At 40.7% G+C, this 22,644-nt stretch overlaps 2 protein-coding genes across 4 annotated transcripts in view; both read left to right on the top strand.

The window, feature by feature from the left end:
- Positions 1–5,314, top strand: part of CD2AP (CD2 associated protein) — an 88,529-nt gene extending 83,215 nt beyond the window's left edge. For all 3 annotated transcript variants that reach the window (XM_074895533.1, XM_074895534.1, XM_074895536.1), the window contains exons 17-18: positions 592–655; positions 3,028–5,314. In XM_074895533.1, the coding sequence (XP_074751634.1) occupies positions 592–655; positions 3,028–3,069 (106 nt within the window). In that variant the 3' untranslated portion in view covers positions 3,070–5,314. The remainder of the gene's footprint in view (positions 1–591; positions 656–3,027) is intronic.
- A 5,580-nt stretch (positions 5,315–10,894) lies between these two features.
- Positions 10,895–16,888, top strand: ADGRF4 (adhesion G protein-coupled receptor F4). Its single transcript, XM_074921764.1, has 7 exons — positions 10,895–10,972; positions 11,856–11,892; positions 12,025–12,185; positions 12,770–13,060; positions 13,795–15,159; positions 16,262–16,303; positions 16,401–16,888. Exons 1-7 carry the CDS (start codon positions 10,895–10,897, stop codon positions 16,539–16,541), a joined length of 2,115 nt encoding a protein of 704 aa, XP_074777865.1. The 3' UTR covers positions 16,542–16,888.
- The last annotated feature ends 5,756 nt before the right edge of the window (positions 16,889–22,644 follow it).

The following is a 22,644-nucleotide window of genomic DNA, read 5'->3' on the forward strand; positions in this document are numbered from 1 at the left end:
ACATTCATTTTGGTACTATTTATATTATTACTAATGCTAACCAAACCAGCTTTGAGAGTGACCTCTTGAGAGGATCAGTTGGTCTCCAAAGCAGACTAGTGAATTACGAGTTCTGGAGATTAATGAAGTAGTTCTTCAGCAACTTGATGAGAATTCCTAGCACTTTCTTGCCTGAGCATAGTTATGAAATAAAACATGTTTTACGAACTTTCTATTCTAAACAGTTTCCATTCTCTATGTAGAAGTTGCCAGGTTATTTAGCTTAAATTCAACCCTTCAAGTAAAACAACAGTACACATTTCTAAACAGACTACTTAAAAATGTGATTATATGTTAGGGATAGGTGCATAGTGATAGGTAAGAAATGGTGAGAGTTGGTGGAAGCTTGTAGTCCAGCAGATCTGAGTAGCAGTTCACTAGTAGGTATGTACTTACATGTAAGTTTTATTTATAAGATGTAGTGTCACACAGTTGTTATGTGAATTCCTTTTGTAAAATTTAAATAAGGCCTGTGCTTCCTGTTCTCAGTAATGTGAATTCCCCCCCACACACACCTCTAACTTGTATTTCTGATGTTTTAATTGCTATTAGGAGAGAACTGGAAAAACTCAAGAAGGATTTGGAAGAAGAGAAGCTGTTGCGAAGTAATCTGGAGGTAATGTTAGCAATTTGAGGGGGGGGTAGCTTACAAGTATGTAGGCAGTGTTCTGGAGTTTTGATGTGTTTTTGCCAATTATTAGGCCTAGCATCAAGGATACAGCCAGCATAAAGATGAACCAATAACCAAACTATTTGATACAAAAGGGTCAGTACATGGGTGAGCGCTGGGGGTACAAACAAGTCAATCAGATTATACATAATCGACATCAATCCCACTGACCCCAACAACAACACCGCACGACCAACAATGGGTGGAATAAATGGTGAAATGCAGTCTCCCATAGAAGGCACAGGAGAGAACCGAGTCAACAAACCACACACATGAGACCAAGGAAGCCACACACTGAATCTCTACACAGCCCGCGTTTACAAAGGCCAGACCTGAGTGGAGCCCAGTCCCAGGGAGGCGGGAGGTCCTTCCCCAACAGGGAACTCTGCACAGGGCACCCACCTCACACACAGACACTGCCCCTCCTGCCAGGGGTCCCAGCTTTATCCCTCAGTGGGACACCTGACCTTGGGTTACTCACTGCGGGACCCCTGAGGCTCACTGACCCAATGGCTCTGTCTGCCAGGCCGGCCCACCCTGGGGGGGAGCCTAAAGGGAACCTCACCCCCCTTTGGGAAGGGCTGTGGGAATCACCCACATGTCAACCTTAATCTGGGGCTTGGGGTTGAAACCCCAGCATTTCAATGCCACAGGGAAATCTTAATGAACCTGCTCAACTTTTTTTTTTAATTTTATTGCTGTGTTAGTGTGCAGTTGAATGAATGCATGCCTCCTGAGGCAACTGGCGCATATATATATATATATATATAAAAGATTCACAGTTCATATTAGTATAGCTTTCTTTATTTGAAAAAATAATTTTAATAATACATATAGGTGTTGGGATGTGAGTTTGATTTAGTGTTGCTGGATTCTTCTCTTTGCTAGAGAAACGTCCAGCTGGACATGTTCCAAGAGAGATTAACACTTTGCTTTTGTAAGATTATGTAATCAAAAGAAAAACAGGGCAAAAGTAAACTTCCCTAAATTTTTGATGAATTGTTTAAATATGAAGTGGATAATTTGACGAAAGAACAGAATGCGTCTTAAAAATTTCCTTATGAATAAACGCCACTCCTTTCAATTTATTGATGAAGAAGGCTACCTGCATTACAGTATGATGCTGTTGAGTGTTGACAGGATGAGCTCATTGTAGAAAATTATCTCAGTTCCTGGCTTACATCAGAAATAGCATGGCCAGCAGGGACAGAGAAGTGATCAGTAGTCAGCACTGGTGAGGCTGCACCTCGATTCCTGTGTTCAGCTTTGGGCCCCTCACTCCAAAAAGGCCATTGAATTACTCGAGCGTGTCTAGAGAAGGGCAACGGAGCTGGGGCAGGGTCTGGAGCACAGGTCTGCTGGGGAGCGGCTGAGGGAACTGGGGGGGTTTAGTCTGGAGAAGAGGAGGCTGAGGGGAGACCTCATGGCCCTCTGCAACTCCCTGACAGGAGGGTGCAGAGAGGGGGGATGAGTCTCTTGAGCGGAGGAACAAGCGACAGGACAAGAGGGAATGGCCTCAAGTTGTGCCAGGGCAGGGTTAGACTGGATGTCAGGAAGCATTTCTTTCCAGAAGGGGCTGTTGGGCGTTGGAATGGGCTGCCCAGGGAGGTGGTGGAGTCCCCATCCCTGGAGGGGTTGAAGAGTCGGGCTGACCCAGCGCTGAGGGATCTGGTGGAGTTGGGAACTGTCAGTGTGAGGTTAATGGTTGGACTGGATGATCTTCAAGGTCTTTTCCAACCCAGACGATTCTGTGATTCTGTGGTACAAAAGGGCATTTTATTTGTGGAATAGTCCTACTTGCTGAATAGAAAGCTACTTTTGAAACTTAAGAACTTCTGGTGAGTCCTCTCTTTAATGCAACTCTAATGTAGTTGCTTTAAATATATACTGTGGATGACGAGGACATAACTTCCATGTATCCTCTAAATCCATTTGAATAAATACAAAATAATCATGGTGTGGTATTTGTCATGAAGGCTGTTTTAGGAAGATAGTCTGAGGTGACAATGCAGTGTTACATGGGGACCTGTCAAGTGATTCCACAACCCCGCTTTGACCGCTTTATTGAGAGTGAGTTTATCCAATAAGATGTTCCAGAACTATAGGCAAATTTTCAGTGATTTTAAATACTTGTTTGTTTAGCAATATAGTACTATAAAGTCAGCTGTAAATATTGAGCTGTCGAATGTTCTGTATTACGATTTTACTTACTTAAGTGTCTTTGAAATATAAAGGTTATAGTTTTGGTGAAAGCTCTCAAGACTTTAGATGATTGCGACTTTAATACTGACTCTCTTTTCAAAATGTCCATTTTCCAGCTTGAAATAGAAAAATTGAAGAAAGCAGTGATGTCTACATGAGACAGCTATGGACTCAAATGTTTTTAACTCATCAGGAATTCAAAGCTGAACACAAGGAGAACTGACTCTTATTTCATAATAATGGATGCTGGTGTTCTACCGTCTTAAAGAAAAAAATATAGTAAAAAAAGGAATATAGTCTTTTATTCAGAGATAAGAAAACAAAAAAGAATAATGGTGTAATTTTTTTGCCAATATAAAAGAGGCCTTATTTCTTACTGTGCTGGAATTGCAGACCTTATTTTTTGGTTTGCTTGAAAATACTACTGAATCTGTATAGAAAGAAGAGGGAGTTCTTAATAGATTTTTATTGAATACCTGTAGCTTGATTTTTAAAGAGATCTATACTATAAATAGGGTGATCTATCTTTACAACTAATCTGTAAAATAGTCTATTGGGAGGGTTGGAATAACTGTATTGTAATTGTAGTCACTACTTTTCCCCTACACACAAAAGGGAATATATGATATTTGTATAATTTTTGGCAGTCTTACCCAGGGTTATGCTGTTGTGCCTGTCTGCAGTGAGAATATTAATAATATGCTGTTTATAAGTTGAGTAATGAGGTGGGAATTTGTTAATACAGTGAAGCAGGTGAAACTCCTATGCATTGTACTAAGAAAGAATGATCTAATCTGAGTAGTTTAGCAGGATGTTTTGTCACTTGCACTATTGGATTAAAAAGGGATTTAGGATTGAATCATGAAGTTATGACAAAATTAACTTTTAAAACCACAAGATGCAAGAAGTACAGAAACAAGGCTAGAATCCAGTCTTAACCTGTTGTGCCTAAAATATTACAGCATACAGCATGAGGAAGTAAACCTTAAGTCATAATGTCTCTGCTTCTGTGTACCTAAACTGAAGTCATCAGTCTTTCTAGTGGTTAAATATGCGTCTTGATCTGTTTTTACAATAGTCAAATAAATCCCTTTGGAACTTTGATATTCTCAAAAGGTCTCAATATTTATATATTTATGCCATAAACTTTCGCAGTATATTGTGTACCTCCAAGTTTAATTACATCTTTGTATTTTAATGTGTGATTAGAACAGTTGTTTTAACAGCATTGTGCTGGTGTCCCAGAAAATGTCTTTAACATTTTATGGAAAAACAGTTGAAATCTTGTGGGTTGCCGTTATCTTTAACTCCTAAGCCCAACACAGTGTACCAGAATAATATATAAATAATATACAAAGTGATGGGAGACAATGAAATTCATTGCTGTTTTCATTTGATTAAAGAATTAAAAAAATACAGCTTTAGAAAGCCAGTCAATTACGTCTGTTAGTAATCACCTTCTTTCCTTTTGGTGTACTAGAATTTCAGTGATAAAAACATGCCACATAGTTTGGCATCTTCACCAGTAAGAGAAGCAATTAAGTTTCTATTCATGGGAATAGTCATAAATACAGTGATTATTTAGTATACTTGAGCAAGTGACATGAGTGTTACTTCTTGAGAGTATACTTTTTCCACAGTTAATGCATCATAAAATACAACCATCAAAAAGTCAATTGGAGGATGTTTGTCAGTTGCTGATTTAAATTATTGATAAAATTTGATTAATATACAGTGCAGGTATTGGGTAATATTTGCTAGTCACATTGCTAATAACTGATTCAATATTCATGCTTTTAACTTTTAATTGCCTGGATGCATCACAAATGAAGACTTGAGGCAGATCTTATTATAAAGGAATAATGTGTAGTAGTAATGCTTCTCGTCAGACGCTAAATTCTTACTTCGTACCTCGAAGTCAGGTGATGAAAAGCAAGAATTGAGCCTAATGGGATGGCAAATTTTGTTATACAAGCTCTTAATTGTGATCAGAGCATGAAACAAATCTTGGAATGGATTGCTCCACAGAAATTGTGTCTGTGTGTAAGCTTGTAGCAGACGAACGGAACAAGACAATCAGTTAGAACCACAAATGAAAGATATTCGTTATTTAATGGCCTTTGTTCGCTATAGCAATAAATGACCCAAGTGCAATGCCTTGATTTAATAAAACCCTCCTTTAAAAGTCGCTGCTATGAGTATTTTTAGCCCTAAGGAAGTTGCCCTGATACACGTCTGTCTTGTCTTCAGCTAGTGTTGTGTACTAGAGTGGAGGGGGAGAGGGTGGTGGTTTTGAAGACATTCCACAGTACAAGTTCCTAAAAGCAGTGTGCTTCACTGACCTGTTTACTGGTGCTGTAAAATGATGCATGCTATCCAAATGCAGCAAATAAAGTAAGTTTAAAAACCTGTTGAAATGTCTATTCAGTTCTGTTCAGAAATGTTTCTCATGCCATTAAAGTTTTTGCAAGAGGAGTTCAGGGGGGTGGGAACGAAGTGTATTATTGTGCATATGGGGTTTCAGATTTTAATTTACTCACTGGGGTGCTCTGGTTCCTGACTGTCAGGATGGTTTAGGATCTAAACCATTGGAGAGGTTACTGTTTTTCTTTGCAGGTGTAACTGGAAATCTTAACTTCTCAGTATCCCTTTATTTCCCTCCTTTTTTTTTTTTTTTTTTTCTGTTGGTCTATATTGAACTGATGGACTGTGCATCTTCATGCAGAGTTTTTTTTAAGATCCCTATTGCCACTCAGTAACATGGATAAACGCATGTTTGAATCACTTAAATATAGTGAAGAACTGAAGGCTGAGAGTATGGCATGTTTTAAAAGGAGTATGGATGAGGGAAAAGGCAAATGAACAGGGGAAGGACATTTTTAAACTTCAGGGTCTTTATTCAACCTTCATAACATTCTCTGAAAACCTTTTGTTTGCATACAAGGTACATTAAAACAAACAAACAGGTCTACTTCTTTTATTTTTTTTAAATTTATTTAAACAATCACCATGAAGATAACATTTTTCATTTATGTTGCTTCAGGGGAATGGAGTTTCTGATCAAAATCTGTAATGTATTCCAAGGTTTGACTTTGAATTGTGTAGCAAAGTATCTGTAGAACATTTAAATAAATACCTTGTGCTCATTGAAGTCGTAAATTAGCAGAAGCCTGTTAACTTTTTCCAAAGGAAATAGTAAAATCAAGTTTTTACAGCTGCCTTATTTTTGGCTGCTATTGAAGTTTTCTGAGATGTTCCTGATTTGCTGACAGTTTGCTTTCTCAGAGCAGTGTCAAAGCAGCTGGTCGTATATCTTGGGTAACTGGATTTTGCAAGAGCTGAAAAGACAAACCACTCCCTTTTGGGTGCCTAGGCACATACCTCCCAGCTTGAAGATTGCAAACAGCCTCAACCAGCCCATAAAGTGTGAGACTGATGCTGCTGGGTTCAGGGTTTGGAGTACCCACATTGCCTGTTGGAAGTCAAGGTCTGAAAATCTTTCTTAGTCCGTGGGAGAACAAATTCACACCTCTTCCTTCTGGGATAAACATGTGCATGTATCTTGAGTACTGACGCATGCCAGCCTTTGTGTCCTTCAGAGGACTGGTGCTTAGACTGAGGAGGTGTTTGAGAATCAAGGGGTATTCAGTCTTGTCATTGTAGCAAATGTTCAGGGAGCACAACTCCAGGTGACTAGGGGAAGAATTGCCTTTTAAAACAGGTGTCTGTATCTTGAGTCTGATCTTTGGCCCTTCTGACTTAAAGGTTGCTAAGGTGCCACCTTTTAATTCACCTCTACCTGGTACTGTTTCAAGTCCAAGTCATCTAACCTTTCCAAGTGGGTTGTATTGGGTGTGTCTGATTGTGCTTGGCTTAATTCCTACTTGATACCATTGTGCGATGCAAGGCTGGCTATATCCAAGCAGAACACTAAATAATGCCTACCTTTAGGCTAAAACTGGGGACCCTGCCTTGTGGGTGAGGACTGGCTGAAGTTGTGACTGCAGACAAAATGACATTAGCTCAGGAAACCCTATAAGCTCATGATAAACACCTTGTAGGGCTGTGGAAAAAATTAGTGACCGCTGTTCTTCCAAAGCAACCCCATGAGTAGAAGAAGCATTAGGAATTGCTTTTCTGTTAGGATAAACTACTTTCTGTAAATTAGTGGCAATAATAAGAGAGCCAACGCTGAAGGTGGCACAAGGTTCAGCAGACAACTTTCACCCCTTAGGATGGGTGCACCCCATAAAGAAGAATTATTGGCTCATTGAGCCTTTTAGCTGTGCAAGATACTGTCAGTAGTGCCATCTTTGATTTATGAAGGGTAATGCATTAACCTGACCAGATTTTGATCATTAAGTTTTTTTCGGTCTTTAAAGTTCAGAAGAGCAGAAAATGCCTCCTCCACCAGGAGGAAGGGTACAAACCACGCAGGCATGATTCATCTCTCTGGACACCTGGCAATGGTGGCAATACAGCGGTTCTGTGGGTGTGTTTGTAACTTGTTTTGTCATTTTGCAGTGCAATACCTCTATTGTAATCTGCAGGTTCCTCAGTGTTAATCCAGTCAGACAAGAAGAGAAGCAGGCTGATGCCCAAGGTTATTTCTTCATGGGAAAACTCTAAATGAGTGAGAGCACTCAAGCGATGTGGGGTAAGGCCATAAGAGTGAGACTGGGGCACGGAGGCGGCAGATGAATGGTTAGACGCTCACCTGTGATATTTTGAGGATCTCTGGCTATGTTAATTTTGCGTACAGTAGAACCCAGGCTTACAAGAACGGTGAGTACTAGCACACAACGCATTTTCAGAACTGCTTGAAAATTATCTGTGAACTTGGTTCATTTGTAATCTAAAATACACTTAATTGCTTAGCCTGTATTTACTTTGCACTTATTTGCTCAGTTTTATATTCTTCTTATATCTGTGGAAATAAATTATGTGTCTTGATTATCCTCTGATCTTTTTGCTTGTAGTTTTGTAATTGGCCTCTAATCAGTGTTGTCACTTTTAAGAAAACCTGAAATTTTCTTATAGGTGAAGTTACTGTGAAGATCACTCTCCTCAGAACTTGCATTATTTAAATTCACATTTTCCAAGTGTGATCCCTTTAAAAATGCAACTAATACCATTCTGTATAATTAAGAACCTTAATTTTTATCCTCGGATGACCATATTGAAGACTCTAAAGCCTCCTGCTGCAGCCTTTTTAAACTGCTAGGTAGCAATGGCAAGTGATCACATTATGGTGGTTTATTGAGTTTTAAGCTGGCCTTGTAGCCATTAAAGCCCTAAAAACAATAGATTAGGTTCTGTAACAATGGAATGAATATTTTTAAAAATGTTAAATACACACAGTGAGAGTTTGCAGTGTAATGCAATTGCAGGGGAAAATGTGTTTGTCTAGCTAATCATGGCAAGCTCAGTGTATATTTTTGTTATGTACGGTATGTGCTTGTAATTTTTTGTGCAGGATATTTTTCCCCATAAAGCTTCACTACTACAGGAGACAAACTATAGTTGAGAGGGGAAATCTGTGACCTTAGGTGGTGGAGAACCTTTTATCCAGAGGCCTTGGGTCCACCAGCATAGGGGTGTGGGTTCCCACAAGGGTTCCCACACTTGTTGCTGCTTGGGCTGATCCCTCTGGTAGCTGTGACCACACGGGGCCAGGCTGCCATGCAATGCATCCTCTAGAAATGAAGAGCAAGAAAGTGCTTGGGGTAACAAAACACTTCAGCTTTAACCAGCAGAAGTCACAGAGTAAGGGCTTTGAATTTAAGGCTATGGTACATTAACCAACATAAGGATGAATTTTTAAATACATGATCAGTTTACCTTTTTTTATTTTTTTAAGAGTCTCTTCTCTTGTAACCCCTGTCTAGTCACTCCTCACTCTTTCCCACCTGTTGAGGGCTTTGCCCCCATTGGGTGCAGTGACCAAATAAAATGAGCTGAGAAGAAGGATCAGCAGCCCATGACAATCTTGGGGGTTGGGTGGGAGGTACCTTAGGATGTGGAAGTGTCCTCTTACTAGAAAGTCCCTTCTCCCTTCCACGTGAGAGGATTTTGACAATTCAGCTGATCGTGTGCCTGTGTACTGACGGAGCAGTCATTAATGGCCGTAGATAGTTTATGATTAGATAGGTATCGTGCACTTCCTAAAGTACCATAAATGAATGTTTTGGAGACAGGAATAGCTGTATACACTTTCACCTTATGTCAGTATATCCATGGTTTTTTCCCCTAAAGTGATAGTGACTTGCTGTGCTGCTGTATTACTTGTTTTGCTCTAAGTTTCTATTGCTGCATAGTGGTTACCTTGGCATGTTCTTTCAGTGGTGAGGCTGGGTGGTTTCCGTGATGAGTCAAGCAGTGGAACTGAGCAAGATCAGTGTTTCACTGGTAACGTGGGCCATCTCGGTGAGTCTTAGATACCTGGAGCTGTCCCAGATTTCTACCTCACTTAAAGATAAGAGCCCTAGGTGGAGTTACATCAGTGATTAAACACAAAATGAGTATGAATTAATTAATGATGAAACATGATGAGCTCAAGGATTCCCAGCTGTAAAATGGAATTAGGGGTATAAGCATATAATAAATGTTTAATGACTGCAGAAATAGGGAAAGAATTCCATACAACCCTTTGCCTCAAACCTGTAGGAGTTTCCCAGCCACCTCCTGTTCTTTGGCAATATCAGTCCAAGTCTTTTGGTTCCCTTCTCCTTATCCATTTTAGAAGAGCAATGGTTGCTAGCTTTAAACCCAGAAAATGCTTTTCCTAATACCAGTCGAATTCAAGAGGCTGGCATGAGGTTCTCCTTTAGAGCTAGCATAGAAATTCAGTGCATCCAATCTAGCTCTTCCCTTCATGATCTTTTCATAACTCACTTATAAAACTGTGGATTTGAAAATACATTAAGGTGAACAAATGTCCCAGATGAAAGGGGCAGCCAGTTGCCTGGCCCTTTGATGCTGTCAGATGGTGAGGCCTTGGAGTTTCCTAGACAGGAAAACACGTCTCTGCTCCATCAGAGCAGGACCTTTCTGTTTCAGCCTCCTCTGTCCTGATCAGTATGAATCAGGGGCAAAACTGAGTGGCCCCTATCAGGACATGATGATTTGACAAGCTTTTTCATGTGTGCTTCTCCTGAAATCCAGCAATCATCCTGCTTTGCTACTTTTGCATTTGTTTCATGCTTTAGCTTTTTAGCTCACTGATTTCATGCTTTTTATTTTTTCTAGTATGTGGTTTATTATCTCTTTATACATCCAGTGATAGAAGATCAGTGTCTCGGTTCTTCTGAACCCACAGCAGTTGTTGCTTTTCCCTTGAATGTGTATAGCATCTAATAATCAGATCTAACATGTTATCTTTTCCTCATTCCCTTTACTGGATTAGTTTTCTCCAGCAACTATGCCTGTAGCAAGCTGCATCCCAGGATATTAAGCTTTTACCAAGGACCATGGGAAACTCCAGAGAGGGATAAGATGCCTGAATCCTTCTGCAAAGCAAATAACACTTGAGTCTGATCCTTGTTTCTCAGATTTGGATATCTGAGCCATGAGGGCCCAAGTTTCCTACCACGCATGGCAGGTCTCATCAGGAACTGCTTGAGGAGAGTAGCAGCGTTGAATCCTGTAGAGATGAGGCTTCTTGAATCACTTCAAAAAGGACCTACAGGCTGAACTGCTTTAACAAGCTCTCTACCTCACAGTTTACAGTAAGTTATTAATGCAGTAACTTCCAGTGTTGGACAGACTTTTAAATTTTTTTATAAGAAAAGGTTCACAAATCTTTCTCAATAAAAAAAGTTAATGAATGATAAATGTCTGAAAATCACCTTGCCAGGCCAGTCTTTGCCATGAGTTTAGCTGCTATCTTACTAGCAACTAGACTGTGTTCAAAAGTGAAAATAGAGATGGTAAACTTGTTTAACATCTCTTGTCTTCCGGGAGGAAAGCAGTGAATGCGAGGCGATGGATGCGAGGGTAGCCTGCTGCCTGCCCCTTTGGGCTGTGCACTTCTTCCTGGCCACGTCGTGCACCACTCTGAGGGTAAGTTTCACTAGACTGTGTTGCTCAAACCTCCATCCCACCTGATCCTGAACACTTTCACGGAGGGGCATCCCCAACTTCTCTGAGCAACCTGTTCCAGTATCTCACCATCCTCATCGTAAAAAATTTATCCCATCTAAACCGACCCTCGTTCAGTTTAAAACCATTGCCCTTTGTCCTGTCACTACAGGAGGAATTACTTTGAAGTGCTCAATGCATTCAGTAGGCCAGGCAACCTCCAGCACAACTCTTGCAGTGCTAGAAATCTGCTGAAATCCTGCTGTGCCCAGCAAGAACAGTGCGATTTCCAGGGCATCGCATAGCCAAGCTTTGCTTCCAGACTGACAGGGTTTGGCTGGTTGTAGATGATAAAGCATTTGTCCAAGCAGCAATGGAACTGTTCAGGATTGTGCCTGGCTGTAGGACACGCAGTCCCAGTGAGCAGTTCTGCCTGCAGGAGCCTGGTCTGTCTGCCTTGGGGTCGATTCCTAATCAGGAGAGGAACAACATGGCTACTGGTATTAGTACAACTGTAGCTTTATCTTATGGCAAAAGTCATACAGTTCGCATATTCTCATCAACAAGTCGCATATTCTCATCAACATGAGAAACACTGGAGAGCCTAAGCCTTTACACAGGCTTTTTGTTTGAGGATTAACTGCTTGAGGCATGTGCAATCCTGTCCACTAGCTCAATAGGTCACTTCAGTAGAAGGGTACAACTGAAGGCTTGATAGAGACAAATGGTTAGTTCTCTGTTGGTCTGTATGAGCAAGGGGCCATGAGCTCTGCATTCTGAGCCTTGAAATCGCCTTTCTGGTTTGTGCCTAGGAGTCGTGTTCTGCTTATTTATTTTAACATTCAATCCACATCTTATTTTTCAGGTACTCGGTCAGGAATCAAAGACTGATAATCAGCAAGGTACAGTGAATAGCTGTGTGTCTGTTAATTCTTTGTGAGATGGTATCAGTTATCAATACTTTACACTTCTGATACCTCATGGACCACGGTATGCTGTCTTACACCTTATAACAGTATCTGCTTAATTTTCAGATGGCTGTATAAATCTCCTTCCCTGTAAAGTCAGTGGAGCCATTTGTATTCAGCCTTGTTCTCCCTCCTTCCATGGGGAGACAAGCTTTGTCTGTGAAGACAGACAGTGGCAAATGCTGACAGATGCCTGTGCAAGCCTGGATGTTCAGTCCCTTTTTCAGGTGAGGTAACTGCTATGCATTTACTTTGGCCTATACTCATAATTTCTTGCAAAGACAACCCCTCCCTCCATAGACTTTCAGTCTTGATCAAAGGGAAGGAGATGGGATCCTAAAACACAGATTACTTCAGTAACAGGCTTTGACTTCATCTTAAATCAAGTCATGGGAAATAAATTTGAGAAATTCCTGTGTGGAAACATAATTCTGAAATGAAGTTGCCTTGTTCACGTGGCTAATGTTCCTCATGTGGATCTAAACCAAGACAATGACACACTAGGATGAACCTGAGAAAAGAGCAACGCCAGTATCTGTAATAATCAGATGATTCATGTAAATTATCCCCAACTACAAAATAAATAACTTCATTCAAGTCATTTCAAGATTAAGGCACTGCATTTAGTTCTTGCCCCTTCCTTCATGTGTGTTGTACAGACAAGTCATTCTTCTCGGGTGAGCTTTGATCCTGTGTTTCAGGCAATCCAGCACGTTCGTTGCACACCCCAGTGCTGTACCTCATGCCTGCTTGTAGCTGTAGCTTCACTTTTATTCTTTTTTTTTTTTTTTTTTTTTTTTTCTCCTTCCAGAGGATTTCTGAACGTGAACTCCTTCCAAGCTCTGAAGGACATGTTAGTGTTGTTGGGGGACACCTTTCTTCTGTAGGGGAAAGAAATCCCGTGCATGGGAAGCCTGGAGGTGGAGCAAAATATTTTGGTGCTGATGAACATGGGAATAGTAACTGCCAAGCTGATTTTTCATGCATCATCCCAGATATCCTGTCTTCACCAGCCATTCCAGGAAACATTGCTGATATAGTGGAGTTGCTAAAGAAGATTTCGCTGTTGTTATCAGAGAATGTCAATAGAGAGAAAATGCAGGTATTTACTTTGATGGGTTTCAAGAGGTTTTTATGAGTTTGCCAGCACATCCCTACAGTGTTTTGTCCTTATAGCCACTAGCCAGTGAAGTGGTGGCTGCAAGTCACTTGGAGAACACCTGGAAAGAGTTTGCAGAGAGGGACATATTTTGTTGTCAGAGAAACTGTTTGACCAATTCATGTATAGTGAAAGTACTCTGTAGAATTCACTTTCTTTAAAAGCAAAAGTTTCCAGGAACTGCTGTTATAGACATGGGAGAGCAGTAGAAGGAAGAAGTTATTTTTCAAGTATGACACCATAGGGAAGGCAGCTTTGGAGATGCTGACCCACAGCTGCTGTCACGTGTTGCATGATGGAAACTGAAATCTTTCCCTGATGAACTCAGGGAGATAGGGAACAAATATAGGGAGGGTGATGTAAAGCAGACCTGCATAGCAGGTCAGTGTCTGGAATAGAATTTAAGTGTCCTGGTTTTTGCTTCATACTTCTTTCTCCCATCACCTTTTAATCCATGATATGAAAAGCATAGGACAATTCTGTTTGACCATGCCAATGAGATGTTTGAGTTTGACTGGGATGGATCATGGGATCCTGTTCATTGTCAAAGAAGAATATTCCCTTTATAGAAATTACTCTTGAATGAAATGAGCCTTTCTGGAGGCTCTGACAGTAGAATAATAGTTGGTTTCTTTTGACATTAAAAAAACACTGTATTTTTTTCTTGTTTGTTTCAGAGCTACAGCAGAATAGCAAACCATATTCTGAACAGCTCCATCATTTCCAACTGGGCTTTTGTAAAGGACAGAAATGCCAGTTCAGTATTACTGGACTCAGTGAATTTATTTGCTGGGAAACTTCTTCTAAGGAACGGGTCGGAAAGTATACAGGAGCACTTCATCTCTACAAAAGGCTACAGCATACATAAAAATACTTCCGGAAAGAGCTTTGATTTTTCTATGGGGTTCAATAACACAGGCAGTATCACTGGGCGAGTGGTCATTCCAGAAGAAGAACTTCTGAAGTTACCGAAGACTTCCAAAGCCATCAGCATTGCATTTCCAACGCTTGGAGCCATTATAGAAACCAACCAGTTGGACCCTGTTTTAGTGAATGGAATGGTGTTATCGGTGTCTCTGCCAGAAGAGCTCCGGCATATTTTGCTCACCTTTGAAAAGATGAATAAACTGGAGAACATCAAGGCTCAGTGTGTTGGGTGGCACTCTACTGAAAGGAGGTGGGATAACAGGGCATGCAAAATGAAGTCAGACAACATCAGCAGTGTTGTTTGCATCTGCAGGCATCACCGTCGGACATTCAAATCCTTCTCCATTTTGATGTCCCCTACCATGCTGCGAAATGCAGTGCTGGATTACATTACACGTGTAGGGTTAGGCCTTTCCATTTTCAGCTTGGTTCTCTGCCTTATCATCGAGACTGTTGTCTGGCATCACGTTACAAAAACTGAAATAACCTACATGCGCCACTTTTATTTGGTCAACATTGCTACATCGCTTCTTGTCGCTGATGTTTTGTTCATCTTAGCTGCTATTGTGCACAATACAGCCCTAAACTACCAGTTGTGTGTAGCAGCCACTTTTTTCCTTCACTTTTTCTATCTTGCCCTGTTTTTTTGGATGTTCACCCTGGGCCTCTTGATTCTCTATGGATTATTATTAATTTTTTTTAAGATAGCGAGATCTGTATTCATAGCTACAGCATTCTCTATTGGATATGGATGTCCTTTGGTTATATCTATTCTCACTGTTGCTATTACTGAACCAAAAAAAGGGTATTTAAGGAGTGGAGTCTGCTGGCTCAATTGGTATGAGACGAAAGCCCTTTTGGCCTTTGTTGTACCTGCTCTGAGCATCATTGTTGTGAATGTGGTGGTGGTGGTAGTGGTTGTAGTGAAGACTGGGAGATCCTCTGTTGGAGAAGGCTGCAAGTCACAAGATTTGAGTAACATGATCCGAATTAGCAAAAATGTGGCCCTTCTGACACCTCTTCTGGGCCTAACCTGGGGTTTTGGATTAGCAACAATTGTCGACAGTCACTCTCTGGCATTCCATGTTACGTTTGCACTACTAAATGCCTTCCAGGTAAACTCTCTGAGACTGTGAATAGTGTGCACTCAGACTTTGAGCCTGGGAAAAAGTCAAAAAGGGTCAAAGAGGGGCTGGCAGCATGTGTTGTGCAGGATCTAAGCTTTCCTTTTGACTCAACTATTTTACACGGTACATGCTCTAGACATCCTGCATTGACATGGTAAATGCAGACAGGTCATTAATGGAACAAACTAGTTGGTGTAAAATGTGGTAAGAAATTAAGATGATGGTGAAGGACCTGGAAAATAAATCCTATGAGGAGCTATTGAAGGATCTGGGACTGTTTAGTTTGAGGAGGAGAAGGCTGAGGGGAGACCTCATCACTCTCTACAGCTCCCTGAAAGGACATTGTAGAGACGTTGGTGCTGGTCTCTTCTCACAGGTAATTAGTGACAGAACAAGAGGGAATGGCTTTAAACTGCAACAGGGGAGGCTCAGACTGGACATTAGGAAAAAATTTTTCACAGAAAGAGTGGTCAGACAGTGGAATGGGCTGCCCAGGGAGGTGGTGGAGTCACCATCCCTGGGTGTGTTTAAGGCTCGTTTGGATGAGATGCTGGGGGATGTGGTGTAGGGGAGAACTTTGTAAAGTAGTGCTGATGGTTGGACTCGATGATCCTAAGGGTCTTTTCCAACCTGAATGATTCTATAATTCTGTGATGTTAAATATAAAATACACTGGTTAATGTCCAGTAACTGTGAAGATGTCTCATCCTTATCAATTAACAAATATGCAGAAAATTCTCACTTGCCGTTTAAGCTGTTTTTATTTAACTCATCAGTATAAACACTCAGTGTTAGGTGACATACTGTTGTATACCCAGCCTGCCTTGGCTCTTCTCAGCTAATACTGCTACTGAGTGGGTTGGGAAAGTCCTGGTATGTGACCTATCAGTCCAGTTCATGATGAGAATGAGGATGGGTTATATAGCCATTCTTGACATTCCCAGAGAACCTGTGTGTCCTGGGTGGATAAAGTCATTTTACACATTGCTGTTTTCTGAGTCATAGGTGATGAAATCTATTCCTAAGAAAATGACATCTAGAAGGATTTAAGAAGCATCATGTGGTTATACTGGTTTTGTATTTTTTTTAGGGATTCTTCATCCTGTTGTTTGGGACACTCCTGGACAGAAAGGTACTTGGGTCTCTTTAGCAATTATTCTGGATTATAAGAACATTTTCTACACTCTGAGAAACAGTTCCCTTTAATTTTTTTTTTTTTAAATCTACAGACGAGAGAAGCCTTGAGGATGAACTGCTTTTCATCAAAGCGGAAGTGTAGTCTAGCAAAGGTAGAGGTTTTATTTTTTTTTTCCTTTAATGGCTTAATTTACCAATTTACACACCTTCTTATTTGTACATGGAAAGAATGAAAAGGCCCACTAAATCTTACCTAGCTTAACGTTTTTCCAAGGCAAGTGCTTGCTGAAAGAAATACAGATATCTTGAAAGTATGTTGAGGATGTTAAGCTTCTAAATATTACTGGCAATCCATAGGTTTTTGACAGCTACATAACCTACTGCTGTTGATACAAAATGAAAAATGATATTTTAATCTCTTCACCTGTAAATATCAAAGCCAGAGACAAAGGCAGAGAAAGCCAATGTTGTTTGTTTTGTTTTGTTTTTTTTTTTTCCCATCTGTAAAATAGATCTACTTTAAGGTTACTGACTAAGTAAGGAACAGAATGAGGAGTCCAAAATCCCAATGTAATGACCTGTTTGCCACCTTCACAAAAATATGGATCTGTATGACCGTAGGGCTGCTGTAGGATGTCAGAGAATCATTCTGCTTCCAGCTGACAGCTCAGGATGGAAACCCTCAGAGCCTAGCCAGTACATTTGGCGCTAATCAATGTTGTGTACTCATAAGAACTTGAGTTTTTAAAATATCAGGGTAATTAATTAAAAGGAAATCCTTAAACCTCAAGGAAACAACTGTGTTTCAGCAGCTTCCTAGGAAAACACTGGCAGAATTGATGTGTTGACATCACTGTCTTAGTGTTTCCTGTCTCTGCTGGAAAACTTTTATCTGCTGTTTGTTAGATTTCTTGTGGTACCAAGGCTTTAATGGTTTCACACTGTATTTTTAAAAAGGAATCCCCTTTAGCTGCCTCATAAGAATTGCCTGCAGTGCTCCTGCTGTCGGCCAAAAGAAGCTCTGTCAGTGCAGTTTGACTTTGGGAAAATAAAGCTATTTAGTTGCTTTTCTCCAGTCTGTTTATTAATCAGTCCTGATTCTAGTATTGAAAGCTGCAGAGTGTCTTTCAGTGACAGTGTGTCCAAATATAACTTGGTTTATGAGATAACAGAGGGGTCAAGGAAGCTATACCTGCTTTCTGCTGTCAGCATTGCCTGGAGTGCTTTGGGTCATTTGGCACAAGAGAGGCTGCATGTTTGTGCAACTTCTGATTCCTCTTCTTCGCATCTCTCCAATGTAGTTGTCAGCTGCATCCAGCACTGCTGTTACGTGCTAAATTTAAATGCAGTGCAGAAGGTCTTCTCTTTTCTTTTTTTTAAAAAAAACAACTAACAAACCAAACCCCCAAATCCAGTAACAACCAAAAAGACCGACCCTCAAACTTCTGCTAAAATTAACCGTTTCCTACCTAACAGAGGAAAGAGAGAAAGGAAACACTTGAGGCTGCTCCAAAATTTAATAAACTGAGATTACAATTCCTGCTTTTACAGATCCAGGTTCCAAATAACAATGAAGGTGTTTCACCTTTCGACAGGATGAAAGTCTGAAAGTTAAAATTCTCTCAAGGCACCACCAATATAATATTCTGGAAACAAGAGGTGGAAAATTAACTACTCCTGTGACTCGGCACCATTTGCTAAAAGTACTAAGTGATCTCACTGGGCAAAACTTGATGTGGAAACCATGGCTGCATGTGCCTAAGAACTTGGGTCAATGTTGTCACTCACCTGGGTGGAAGAGACCATATGTAGGTGTTTACAATTGCATAACAGAGAGGGTGAAAATGTTAGTCATCCGTTTCTGGAAGCTTAGCTGTAAATATGGAGTTTGACTCATGAGAGCTGGAAAAGTTTGTCACACCTGAAGTGATTGTTAAAAAAACTCAAACCAAACCAAAAATAATTTTAAAAAATCTTGTTTCAGAGAGGTTCAGAACGGGATTGTGTATCTGGGGGTTTAATGGTGAATAAGTAAAACATCGAGAAGAGTTATGCAGACTTGCCTCAGGTCTTCTTGACTTGCTTCAGGTCTTCTTGTTTCTCCAGACTCATAAGAGCCTTCCTTCTGGGTCAGATTTTAAGATGACCATCTGTTGGGTTTTTTTTGCAGGACTCTGAGGCACCTCCTCTTTGAAATGGAACCTCCACATACATGGATGATATACATAATCTGACCTGCTCATTTTTTTTCTCCTAGTCCTAACAGTTGTGGATCTTACCAGTGAGAGGAAAAGGAGCAGTTCTTACACAGAAATCCTGGTTTGAGATGTGCAGAAGCGGCTGACCAGCTCAGAGCATGGACAGCACTGTCTTGGAGCACGACCATGGGAAGCACTGTGAAACCCAGAAGAGAAAAGGCCCTGAACCAGCTGTCAGGAGCAGGAAACCATCAGTGTTGCTGTAATCCCTGGAGGAAACACTGTTACGTAAAGGTTGATTCTTACCTTTGAAAACTTGTGTGAGGAGAGTTTGTCTTTCTTTGCCATTTCAGTGCTTCAATTCCTCCTTTTTTTTTTTTTTTTTTTTTTTTTATGTCAGTGCAGTAAGGAGCTGTTACAGCATGTGGAACTGTTCTAAAATTATTTCATTTTTAATGTGGTGTATAAATGTTGAGCATTAACTAGCTGGTTTTGGCTGTCTTTGATCAAAAGTGATTCTATTAGGTGGCACTGTATTCCTCATTTCCATTTGTCCTCCAGACCTATGGACAACGTAATGCTATTTCTGCATTATAGCTGTTCTGTCCATCTCAGTATTCGTTCACTCCATCTCAGTACTTGTGTGTGTGTCAGAGGAATTGTACAAAGCCCTCTTTTTTGGTCTGCCAGCACAGAATTGTCATTCTTTGTCCAGTCCTGCAAGATGATGACGGAGATAAACAAGAAAGAACACTCTGCAAATAATTAGTTTCCTTATTTAGATGTGGAAAGCAAACTTTGAATATGATTCAGAGTTGAATCAAGTGGATGGACACCTCCTGTGTTCTGTGCAATGTGCTAACCAAGGAAATGGTTCGTCCATGTGAGATGTTGTACCGGGTTTCACTAGAAAACCAGTCCTTGGTCTGAGAAACTCTTTCTAATGAAAGCTTTGACAGAAATATTGTCTCTTGTCAGGACAAATCAGTGTTTTCAAATGGAAATAAAGTTGAAATTGTCGTTGTTTCTAATAAGTGTTGCTTATCCTTCTCTAAAAAAAAAAAAAAAAAAGTAGATAAATGCCCTTTAATATTAGCTGGTATTACTCAAGTCAGAAACCACTCATCCCCCTGTGGCTTCACATACGTTTGAAATACAGAAGATTTAATTGAAATAATACTGTTTAATGTCATCAGTGCCCCTTTACTGAAGAGGGAGAAAAATACCTTAGCAAATTAACTGAGGGTTGTGATGCATACAGTAGGAAAACCCACAGTCAGATGTCTCAGGGGGAGAAGCTGGGGCTCTGGAGGGGCTGATCTGGAGGGCAGAGCTCTGCCCCGGGCCGTGAGACAATTATTCTCACCAGGACTCTGTTGCTTCCTCGTGTCTTCCTCTCCTATCTTCTTTCTCGTAGACTGCAGTCTTATTACAAGAGGCTATCCCTGCTCCTTTCATACAATACATTTGCACATTAAAGAACTTTGGTCAAATTGAGATAAAAATTGGGCTTATGTGCTGCTATAACATAAACTTAAAAAGGCCATTACCCCAAAGTCTACTTCTTGGTGTCAAGCAGCATCTTCTGTGCTTTAGCTTCTTTCTCATCTTGAAGCACTTAGAGGTTTTTTTTTTCTTCCCTTCCCTTCCCCTCCTCTCCAGCTTTAAGTTACATGTATCTTGGAGTTGTCTCTGTTAAACCTTTTTCAGCATCAGTAGCATCTCCTCCAAGTCCTTGCATGGCCTTTTTCAATATAGTATCGGAGCTATGTGCCTCTTACGCTTGAGGGTTTTGTTTCATTGTGGTGGTATTGTACACCTGATTTAAGAATTTAAAATGTATTTTAATGAATAGTTCAAAGACTGGCACAGGACTTTTAATGTCAGGTAAAGATTTTGGCCAGTGTCCTTTGCAGCCATGAACCCTTGTACAGGTACCTCTGTCACCTCTGAAGGAAGGGGACCACGTGCAGTTTGCAGCATGGAGAAAAAAACTGCACCAGAACTTGCTGCAATATATTTTAAAACTCCTCTGTTTCTCACCACTCTTTGGGACCACATTTAATTCAGCTGGTAATTTTTATTCATTTGGGTTACTCTTAACAGCGAAATTTTATTGAAGTTGGGAGTTTTTGGTAGTACCTGAAAATTTAAGAAAATTTAAGAAAATTTGCCTCAGCCTAGCACCTTACCCTTCTGTCATATGTGCATATATGTTCATATAAAACCACAGTCCATCACAACTGTGGGTTTATAGACAGTCTTGGATGACACTTCCCATATTATACACACCTCCTCCAAAAATCCCAGGAAATTCATCAGGAGTCCTGCCCAGGCAATAGCTCTGTGAAAGGAATCTGTTTTATCTGAAGCTTGCTGAGAAAAGTATCTAAGCTGTTTATCAAAGGCTGTTTGAAGTATGGTACTTATTTTCAGAAGCAGACACACAGCAGAGTTTTACCCCGTATTTTATGGTCATTTAGATATTTAGAAGTAACTGGGAGTTTACAGAGAACCAGTTAATGGTACAGGATGAAGATGATCACTGAAGTTTTATTTTTAATACCCCAAAATTAAGCTGACCAGGAGCATTTAATGAATAAATGTTTTTGAGAGCTGAAAACTGTAGCTGTCCTCTATGGGTTGTGTATTGGTATTTCTTTAAATGCTGTGGTCTGATGGCTTGGTTCTAATTGCAGCTGGGGGAGGGAGGGGGGGAGAAGGAAAGAAAATCCCTAGAGTTGGAGTTCTGCCAGTTTCCCAAATTATGAATGTAGCAACAGCTTAATAATATCAGTGTTGAATGGGTTGGATAGACCCCTTGATGTGCAGGAGCTTGTTTTGGAGCTGTTCCACCCTGCCTGCCAGAGTGGTCAGACTTGAAAACCCCAAGTGCTGTTCTTCACAAGGTGTCACAATTAGTGGGACAACCATTTTTTTCCATAGACTTACAGCATTGGTTGCGTGGCCAAGCATAGAGAGATGTCAGAGCTCCTTGGCCTGGCAGGTAAAATTGAATTATCTTGTGTCAAGTTTGACACCAAATCAAGTTTTTGTGCAGAACACTACCTCAGATACCTCAAGTTTTACATTACCTTTCCAGAGCTAGGTAATTTTTTCCTTATTTTTCTATCTAGCACAGGCATCTCCTTCATGGTCGGTGAATCAAAGGAGAGGAAGATGCCAAACCAGCGGAGCCTTGGCAGTCTCTTAACAAGACAGCTGAGCTGCCCTTGTAAAATTTGCTTGTAAGATGCTTGCATGCACTGTGAGGCTTGGCACTGTTAGCTCCAGGCATGCCTCCAGCCTGCTGCCCACAGCTTCAAGCACCGGTGGGTGCTTGACCTGTGGTCCTGCGCAAAGGCATTGCGTGGCTTCGGGTCTGGCTCGCCTCACTGAGAAGTGTTGTGATGCCGTGTGGTGAGTCTGCTTGGCTCTAGGTCTTAATGGTACGTGTTGCTAGGTTTGAAAGGTAATGTCCCTCACAAGGTTAAGCCCCATTTCAAGGTATGGGGGGAAAGCAGTTTTGGACATACAGCACTTTTTCACCTCTGCCCCCATAGTGAAGAGGCACCTAAGATCCGTGGTGGGTGTGCTCCGAGGACAGAGACCCTGGGGGAAACTGCTTCCTTATCTGGCTCTGGTGTCAGTGTTGGGTGGTTTTGACTTTTCTCAACAATCAAAGCTTTTGATTCTCAGAAAAGCCCACAATAAGCCTTTTATTTACTTTTCTTGTCTGGCTAAAAGTGGATTTTTTGCTATTTCGAACATTTTTTTCTTACTTACTTTCCCATGGATTGGAGTTCCTTCTCACAACTTTTTTTTTTTTCTGCTGCAAAATTTTTCTCTTTTTTTCTTCTCTTGGCTTTTCTCCTTTTCCCTTTTCCAATATCTATCTCTTTTGCTACTAATGCCCATGTCCAGTTTTTTGAAGGCTAAGACAGAGACTTCTTGTAGCCTTCTGGCTTATGCCATAGGGTAGCCAGTAACTGCCTGGTGTACTGCTGGCCTTTCCTTGAGATGTCTCCTGTGGTTTTTTTGGTGTTTTTTTTGTTTGTTTGTTTGTTTATTTTTGTTTAGGCTAATATACTATGTGAATGTATTTTCAACATGTGTCTGAATGCCATTGGGTCAAAAT

This window comes from Athene noctua, chromosome 1 (assembly GCF_965140245.1).
Source record: "Athene noctua chromosome 1, bAthNoc1.hap1.1, whole genome shotgun sequence".
Lineage (NCBI taxonomy): Eukaryota > Metazoa > Chordata > Aves > Strigiformes > Strigidae > Athene > Athene noctua.